Source organism: Elgaria multicarinata, chromosome 7, assembly GCF_023053635.1.
Source record: "Elgaria multicarinata webbii isolate HBS135686 ecotype San Diego chromosome 7, rElgMul1.1.pri, whole genome shotgun sequence".
Lineage (NCBI taxonomy): Eukaryota > Metazoa > Chordata > Lepidosauria > Squamata > Anguidae > Elgaria > Elgaria multicarinata.
The window spans coordinates 70,731,100-70,740,737 of record NC_086177.1 but is presented as its reverse complement, the minus strand read 5'-3'; the positions used below and the strand labels follow the sequence as shown (position 1 = coordinate 70,740,737).

The following is a 9,638-nucleotide window of genomic DNA, read 5'->3' as shown; positions in this document are numbered from 1 at the left end:
CCTATATCATGTTGGGCAACTGTGCTTAATTGCAGCCATGTTTGTCCAAACATGTTTGACCTAGATACAAGAGATGAGATTGCTTTTATTGGCCCAGTGACAATCTTGATAAACACATGAACAAAGTTACACAGGACTCGTGCTCTCCGCTCCTCTGATGCCATGCTTCTCGCCTGCCCAAGGACCTCTACTTCCCTTACTTGGCTTCGTCCTTTTTCTTCTGCTGCCCCTTACGCCTGGAACGCTCTTCCAGAACACTTGAGAACTACAAACTCAATCACAGCTTTTAAAACTTAGCTAAAAACTTTTCTGTTCCCTATAGCTTTTAAATATTGAGTTTGTCCTGACTCTATACTGTTTAGCTTCACCCTACCCAGTGCCTGTTTACACTTCCCTGTGCCTGTTTGCATTCTCTTTCCCTCCTTATTGTTTACTACAACTTTATTAGATTGTAAGCCTATGCGGCAGGGTCTTGCTATTTACTGTGTAATCTGTACAGCACCATGTACATTGATGGTGCTATATAAATAAATAATAATAATAATAATAATAATAATGATCATCATTACATAAAAAACTTGTCTTCTATGGCAATACTAATTAATATTGTTTAGATTAGTCAGTAATTGGAGCCTCGTTATACTAGATTGAATTGTACACTTATTCTAAAATCTAAGATATTTCCAAAGTACTTTTGAAAGGGTCAGTTTTATCCTCACAGTGAAATCCCATTTCTCTTTCTGGCAAATTAGTCTTTCCTTATACTTGTTACATACTCTTAACTCCTTGCTTAGAAAGACAACATGGAAGCTAGTTCCATATGTCAACACCCACTCTCGAATGGGGCAATCTGTGACACATCTCTGGCAGGCTGCCTTATTTCAACCAGGAAGAGAACAGTGCTTTCAAAAGGTATTCCTATGGGTGTGAATGTGCATTATGAGGGGTGTTTGTATGTGTGAGAAGAGCACTGAGAGTATGTGAATGGACAAGGTATGTGTGAGCCTGAAAATAAATGGATGGATGGAGTGTGTGTGTGCTATGTATGAATGGATGGGCATGTGGTATGTCAGAAAGAGGGAGAAAGGAGGGTGATCATCACTATCCCACACTGTTTCCTATTTATTTAAAAGACTTTTAACCAGACTTCCAGGGCACCAGACCCTCACAAGGCAGATTATAAAACACATGACAATATACCTACCATAAAAACCAACAATAAAACTGTAAAGTTTTTTTTATCATGTACCTAATGCAGACTAGAATCAACATCTTCAGAGATTTTTAAAAAGTGAACAGTGATGAGGCCATACATATTTTCCTGGGGAGTTCTAAAGGCATTTTGAATTGGGTCTGGAAATAAATGCCAATGTAACCAATACATAATAGGTTTAATATAAACCGGGTATCTAGTTTTCAGTACTTTTGCTGCTGCCTCTATACCAGTTGCAGTTTCTGAACAGCCTTCAAGAACACCTCAAGGTAGAGCTCATTACAGCTGGGAGTGGTCATTAGGGGATTTGGAGGCAAGTGCCCTCAGTATGCTGATGACACATAGCTATAACTCCCTGTGACATCTGAATCAGGTGAAGCTGTGCAAATCCTGGATCAGTGCCTAAACATATGAATAGGCTGGATGAGGGCCAATAAACTGAAAATGAATCCTAGCAAGATGGCAGTCTTGGGAGGTGAGTGGTCCAGGAGATAGGCTCATTGCCTATTCTGGATCTGCACTCCCTCTGAAAGACCAGGTTTGAAGTCTGGGGACGTTCCTAGATCTATCACTGTCGCTAGAGGACCAAGTGACCATGGCGGCTCAGTGTGCCTTTTAACAGATTCATCTGGTTACCAACTACAGCCTCTCTTGGACCAGCGTAGCTTGGCCAATCATACAGGTGCTAGTAGCCTCGAGACTGGATTACTGCAATGCGCTCTATGTAGGGCTGCCCTTAAGGCTGTTCCAGGTGGAGGTAGTGCAGAATGCAGCATCTCGGCTGTTATCAGAAGCTGCCCTTTTTCAGCATGCAACTCCTTTGCTGAGGGAACTACACTGGCTGCCTATTCGCTACCAGGTCAGGGTTAAGGTTTTGGTATTAGTATACAAAGCCCTAAACAACTCGGGACCAGGAAACCTCCCTAACCAATCTGCCCAATCACTGAGGTCATCAGAGAGCATGCTCCTGGTGGTTCCACATGGACCTATGCCCTGACTGGAGTCCACCTGGAGAACAGCCTTCAGTGTGGTGGCCCCGTTCCTATGGAACTTCCTGCTTCTGAAGGTCAGGCTGCATCATTTTTGGATCTTTCCTTGGTTGACCAGCCTTGGTTTTATTGGCACCATTTTTAAAAGAGAAATTGAATATCATGTCTCATTCTTTATCTTTTGTTCATTTTAATCTCTTGTTGTTCACTGCTCTGGAATCTGTTTAGATATGGAACAGTATACAAATGCTATAAATAAATAACCTAAGCTAGTAAACAACCTAAGCTGGTAAAAAACGCTCCTTAGCAACAGATACTTTTTAAAAAAGATTGTCACCAGCTCAGACTGCTTTTCCCTTAAGATTCCAGAAACAGAGAAGAAAGAAAGAGAGAAAGGGGAGGGAGAGAGAAGGGGGTAGCCACTACCAGCATATGGACTCCAACAAATTCCCTATGAAACAATGAGAGGGAGACATTTGCCCATTTCTGGTCTAAAATGATGAAATTTAGAAACAAGTGTGCAGCATTCTCAGGTTCTCATCTGTTGCACTAACAGCTGATTTTATATTTTCAAAATGGGGATTAACTATTGTTTGTTTCTTGCTCCCAGTGGTCCTAGGTGCAGTCCCAGGTACAACCTGAAAGCATCACCTCACCTGGTAGAGGCTAATTTGAATGTCTGCAGTCTTCTCCTTTTCTATCTCATCATAAGATTCTGGTCATAACTTCAACATCCAGCCCTTCCCCCACTCCTATGCATTCCCACCTGCTTTTTGCAACATCTTGCCTGCTGAATCGATCTCAAAAGCTTGCACCTTTTGGGAGAATTTTGAATTGGTCTAATAAAGGTATTGCCGTAATATAAACATTAGGGTTTTCCTTATGGCCTACAGTTACTTGTGTTTTGTGCACATTTTAAAGGTTGCTTTCTATAATTACAACAGCCAGACTATTTTTTAAAGTCCCCCCAACAATTGAAAAGATCCCAATTACAGCCTTTCCTGTTCTACAAGTACAGTAATCTCACTAGAATTTGGAAAGAGAAGTACAAACAGTCAGGGGAAAGATGGGTTTTAAAAATCATGGTTTTGCTGGGTCTGAGTACAAAAGACAGGGTGGAGCCATAGCGGAAGGATTTTCTTCTAAAACAATTTACCAAATAAGGCTATAATCTCCTGCCAATTTACTTAAGATTAATTATAGATAGGCTTGGAATGCAAGCATTTAGGATTAATAGACCACATTGTGCAACCTTCTTATGGCATAACCCAGCCTTCCCCAACCTGGTGCCCTCCAGATGCCAGGTTGGTTGGTGGCTGCTGGGAGTTGTAGTCCAACACATCTGGAGGGCAGGTTGGGTAAGCCTGGTGAAATCTTTCAAGGGCTTGCGCCCACAGCTAATCCACCAAAGCCCACGCCACAGAAACAGCACAGTGCTATACATGGCTACTCAGAAGCCTGTCCCATTGAGTCCAATGTGGCTTACTCCGAGATAAGAGGGATGGCTGCCTAGCTCTCTTAGCCTTTAAAGAACCAGACATCTGTTTACTTTTTGTGTCGGACAGAGCATGAGCAGCAGTTGCCCCTTGGCGACTTTAACCCAACCTACTGCTTCTCCCTTTCAACGCTGCCACGTTCCTAGGGATTAACCCTCTCAGCCCCGCCATGGCCGACGCATGGGCAAACGCGGACGTCGAAGGCGTTTCCCTTCCGCCCACCCTCCAATAAGGCCTTAGTCGCTTTCTCCGCCCCTGCCTTGCCATTGGTCGGTTGGGGCTGTCAGTCGCCTGGGCTAGCGTGCCCGCCGGGTCAGGCTTAGCGTGCGGGGCGGAGCCGCTTCGAGCTCAGATTGTCACGGTCGCCCTCGTGTCAGCCCCGCCCCCCTTACCCACCCTCGGGAACGCGCCCAGCCTTCTTCGCGTCCCTTGGTGGCGTTACCTGACAGGAGGCGACATGGCCCCGCGCAAGAGCCCCAAGAGCGGCAGCCCCGGACCCAGGAGAGGTCAGTAGCGGACGCCCAGCTAGGCCTGGGGGGGGGGGGGGAGGCGCGCGAAGAAATTCTTCCTATTCTTTAGGACTGGAAGCCTAGCGGAGCTCCTGCGCTCAGAGGGACCCAGGGAGGTAGCCGTTCGGGGTGTGGATAAGGTGAGGTTGGGGGCTCTGCCTCCTCCCACCGCCGCGCTTTCGAAATTGGCGCCCTAGAGCTCGTTTCCCTCCTCCCCCACCCCGCACCCCCACCCGTGAATTTGTTTCCCGGCCCAAAGCGCCAGGAATCCCTCCCTTAGGGAATGCATCTGGGATGGCGGCTCCCTCCTGGTGTGTGCAAGGAATGGGGAGGGTGGGGGTGAGTGGGTTCATAACAGTGCTGAGAAGGGGAAAATAAAATGGAGCCCAGGGTTTCATCTCTTGCAAGAGCTTCAGCTACACATTCTGAGGGCGCTTTGTAATCCCTTCGACTCTGACCTCCTCCTTGAATACACACACGCACGCACACACAAAAGACATATAACGCCAGGAGGAGCCTCTTTTTAGTTCTTCTCACTATGTACACAGGTCACACCTCTGCACTGGGAGATTTAAGTTTAGAGACGAAGGCTGCAACCCAGTGTCAGCCTACCTGGGAGTCGGCCCCAATGAATATCCTATGCATCTTTATGTGGTATTTCTTTGCACATAAAGATGCATAGGATTGCGCTGCAAGGCTGCAGTGCGTGCATGCTTCCACAGGAGGACATGCGGGAAATTTGGAAGGCTTTGATTCTGATTAAACATTCTTTGGGCAGTGCTACTTCACACATGCGTGTTGAGCATTTGAGGGTGGCTTCTGTGTTATGAATGAGTTGGTACAGAATATGTGTTGAGTAATCAAGCATGATGTAGGCATGTGTGAACTCTTCCTGATTCTTTAAATCTTTCTTTCCCTCTTCCTCACCTCCTGCCTATGTTCCTCCCCAACCGTTTTTGTTCAACTGTTAGTGTGCCACAACTCTGTGCCATTAGTAGCCCAGTTGGGGTCATCTCCAAGACACTTGATGAAAAGTTAATGCAGACTTTTCACTGATAATTGCCTTGCATATTATGCTCCAAATGCAAGTTACTGGGCTAGTTCGGGCATAACAAATCATAATTTAGGATTACAAGAACAACCCTGAGCCCCTCCAGGGTTCTCACTCCTCCTTCCTCTGACATAGCTGTGTATAAGAGTTTGGAAGCTTTTCCTTCTGTTTTATGTTAATCACAGCTTGCTGCATTGTCTGAATCCAAGCAAACTACTTCAGCTTTATTATGGTTAGTGGAAATAAACTAGATTAAAATCAGTTTATGAAGCTGTCTTGTTTTTGGTAACCATAGTTAAGATTACCCACGGTTTAGTTTTTGGACTACGTACTAAACCGTGGTTAATCTATAACAGAAGTGGAAACTTCATTTTTTTCTCATGTCTATACCAGGGGAGAGTGCAAGCTAGGGGCTGGGGAGGCTAGGCTTATTGTAATACTAAACCATGGCTAAGGATTAACGTTCACACACAACTATTGTGTCTTAACAGAATAAAATTCTGTTATATGCAGGAATTTTAGATACTTAAGTGTCTAAGGGTGCAGTCCTTTTTGCATGTTTAGACAGAAAAATCCCCAGAACTTCCAGCATACCCCAGCCAGCATGCTAGGAGTTGTAAAGCCTTTCTCTATCCAAACATGCATAGGATTGCATGTTTACTTAGTTTAGAAAGGTGGTCATTAGATGTTTCTGATAATTGCAGCTTCATGATGGGATTGTTTAGTGGTTGCATCCTGCACTAAATGTGTACCCCTGGAGGAAGATTCCTTGTAGATCATCTATTAATGGTTCTAAACACTCCTTCTTTAAAGACTGCTCAAATTAAAACATAGTAAATTTTAAGTCAGCACCTTTTAGTGTTTTTGTAAAAACCCACAGGAAACTAGTGATTTAAACAGTCTATCACTGTTAACAGTACAAGTGGTAAGACAGTTTGTCTATCACTAGTAAGAATATCAGTTTCAGAAAATGAATCTGCTAAGATGCTTAGCTAGTGCAGTTGCTTTCTGTCAAGATCTATAGTAGATTAGCTGATTGCTGGTTCTGGAGCTTTTTGTTGTTCTTCTTCTGGCCTAACATCTTTTTGTGTGCTGTTCTGCTAGACAGAGAACTGATTTCTAAGGAGCAATTTTGTTAGGAATTGTACAAAAGTATGTGATATAGACTCTGTGAGGAGATAATGGTGAAAAAAATAGATTTTCTCCATCATGAAATGAGTTGGCTAGCTGAGTGCTTGCTGGGACTTGTTATGTGGTAACCTTGCCCCCCAATCTTGTAGCAATAGCTAGAAAAGTTTGCTTATTTTTTTGTCTTGCAGTGCTTTTCTGAATTAGTAAGAGGTCAAGACATTATGATTTTGAAAACCTGTAATCTGGAAGCATCAGATTTCATATGCAAGTCTAATGTATACACTCTTGATTGTCCAACAAGACTTGTGTCTGTGTCTGTTGCCTTGCTTTTGCCCGTAAAGTATCTTCACTTCTTATGCTTAGTTATGCCCACATCTTTTTCAAAGTGTTTACGTGTTAACTGCCCATGAAAAGACAGCGAGGTAGAACCAGATGGCTTATATCTGTTGCTCATATTTGAATCAGCCCCCTGCCCTTCTTCCTCTCTACTGATATTTTAGTAGCAGGGGAATGCTCCTCTGAAAACCTGCAGAACACATGCAGGAATGAATGGGAAATTCTCTACATATTGAAAGACCAGATTTGGTTAGTGATAAGAGGTCACATCGATGTGTAGCTGATTTTAGCTGTAATATCTTCTGGCAGGGGCGTGGCGTGGACAAAGACATATATTTGAATTGTTGAACAAACATAGCCTATCTTTGAAAGGTTTCAAACAGGTCAGTGTATACTTCGTCCATCTACTTTTCCTCAGCCTTCCCACATTTTGCTTCCTTTGTGTGCCAGTATGGTGTTGGATTGTATTTTAATGAGCTAGAAGGCTTTAAAATATAGTTAAGAGGGCATCATGATTCTTATTATAGTTGGTTGGCTACAATTAGGTTATAGATAAACAGGAGCTGACTACTCCTGAGTAAACTGAGAAGCAGCTGAGTTCTTGCTGTATGGATGGCTGCCAGAATGTGGTAGTTAATGTTCAAAAGAGGGAAAGTTCACAGTGGTGAAATATGGGGCTTTCTTGCTTTTAAGATTCCAGCAAGAAAAGGAAATTATGTGGTGATGTTGTCTTTGTGCTGTTGTTTGTGACAGTGAAAATGTAGTCTTAGGGCCTCTTCACACTAAAGTTTTTGATATACCCCAAAATAACTGTAAATATGAGAAACATGTTTGAAAACACAAACTTATTAATTTATTTAAAACTTTTATACCCCCATTTTTCCTCAACAAATCCAAGGTGACTAAAACATAAATTAAAATAATAACAAAAAGCAGTTTGGTTACAATAATACAGCTGTAAAGTACTGCAGGTTGTATTGATTAGTGACTCCGCAGCAATGGAAGGCTCTTTGTTCAAGTTGGCATATTTGTCAGTGGGATGGGAAGGGAGGTGATTTTCCCTGATTCACTCTGCCTCCATTGCCCCCCATATCACCTCCCATGCATTTCTGAAAGGTCCCGTAACCCCCTGGAGCAGATATGGGAAGCAGGGTAAGGAATGTGCTGATGGAAGCTTCTGTTAGATCAAAAAGGCTTCCATTAGCGGAGGGATGCTATTGGATACAACCCAAAACATCAGATGAAAAAGATGAAAAAATACAACTCTGAAGCACTTCAGAAGAACCCAGGGTCATCCCATGAAGCTGATTGGTTGGAGATTCAGGACAAATAAAAGGAAATACTTTTCCATACAGCATATAGTTAAACTATGGAATTCACTATCACAAGATATAGTGATGGCCACCAATCAATGACTACTAGCCCTGATGGCTATATGCTACCCCCAGTATCCGAGGCAGTGTACCTATGTACACTAGTCACTGGGAAACATGAGCAGGAAGGTGCTATTGTGCTCATGTCCTGTTTGTGGGTTTCTATCAACGGCTGTTTGGCCACTGTGTGCTGGAGTAAATGGAACCTTGATCTGATCCAACTCTTAATGTGCTTAAGAAGCATTTAAGGCCTGAAAGGCTTCCTAAAAGGAAGGTTTTGACCGTCTTATAGAAACTCATTATAGGTAGAGTGAGATGAACTTCCCTTGAGAGGGAGTTCCAGAGCTTGATGCAACTGCTGATGCCCTCCTGCTGGTTCTAACTAGGCCTTTCTGCCATTGTTGCATGAGAGAAGGAAAATTGATGATGATCTCAATTCATACAGGAGAATGTGATCCTTCAGAGAATGGGGTCCCAAAACACAAATGTCTTTAAAAGTCATCACCAGCATGATGAATTTGTCCTGGGAAACAATTGGAAGCCAATGTACATGTTTCAACAGGAGAGTTGTGCACTCCCTACATGAGGCCCCAGTTAAGCCTGGTTGCAGCAATCTGGAACGCTTGTAGTTTCTGAGCATACTTCAAGGGAAGCCCTATGTAAAGTGCATTGTAGTACCTAGAATGGATTTATATGGCAAATTAGCCAAAACCTGGGCAAAGGCACTTCTGGTCAAAGTTTATATTTGAATGTCCAAGGTCAAATCTGGAACCAGAACTGCCGAACAACAAAGCTGTGTTTTCAAGGGGAGTGCTGCCTTATGCAACACACATTTAACTATTCCTGGGTCAGCTCTGCTTAACCAGGAGCACCTCTTTCTTGGGATTAAGCTTCAATTATTTGCCCACATCTAATTAATTACTCCAGGCATGGTTCAAAACCTTTACATCTTCTCCACAACATTTAGATACCCATCATAGAGCCAGCATTAGTTGTAAGCTACATGTTGAGTATAATCTTGATGACACATGAATATACACACACTCTGCTGCTTTTCTGCTCAAAATTGCCCCTTCCTGGAGCTGCTTTTCTTTACAAGAAGCCACTGTTGTGGCTTAATTACACACTCTTGTATGCCATGTTGTTCTGCCCTGTGAAATGACCAAAGACTGTGTCTTGATATGGTTCTTGTTATATTTTATTTTGTTCTTCAATGTTCTAGTACAATCTTCATGTTCCTCTGATTAGCTCATAGTTCGTTGTTAGGTTAACTGCTTCATTGTTTAGCCCCTAAACAACCCAGCAGTCTGGGTTCACACATAACACTCTGACTGATGAAGGTCCCCATTGCAGGTTGAGTGGTAAAAACAGAAGAGGTGGGTGCACTGCAGAGAATGTGCCTGCTCATCCTCACTTGTGCATAACAGTGCTTATACATGATAACCCATCGGTTTTAAACTGAATGTTTCTTTTTACATGCAAATGTGGGTGATGTCTACACAGGTTGCAAGGTGCCTTGAGTATAGATATAGACCAGCTG

The 9,638-nt window shown here is 43.2% G+C and overlaps 1 protein-coding gene across 3 annotated transcripts in view; it reads left to right on the top strand.

The window, feature by feature from the left end:
* The first annotated feature begins 4,090 nt into the window (after positions 1 to 4,090).
* The window catches only part of ASPH (aspartate beta-hydroxylase), a 134,838-nt gene continuing 129,290 nt past the window's right edge, over positions 4,091 to 9,638 (top strand). For 2 of the 3 annotated variants that reach the window (XM_063130776.1, XM_063130775.1), the window contains exon 1: positions 4,091 to 4,204. In XM_063130776.1, coding sequence (XP_062986846.1) covers positions 4,156 to 4,204 — 49 coding nt within the window. In that variant the 5' untranslated portion in view covers positions 4,091 to 4,155. The remainder of the gene's footprint in view (positions 4,205 to 9,638) is intronic. The other variant, XM_063130777.1, reaches the window with a different exon arrangement.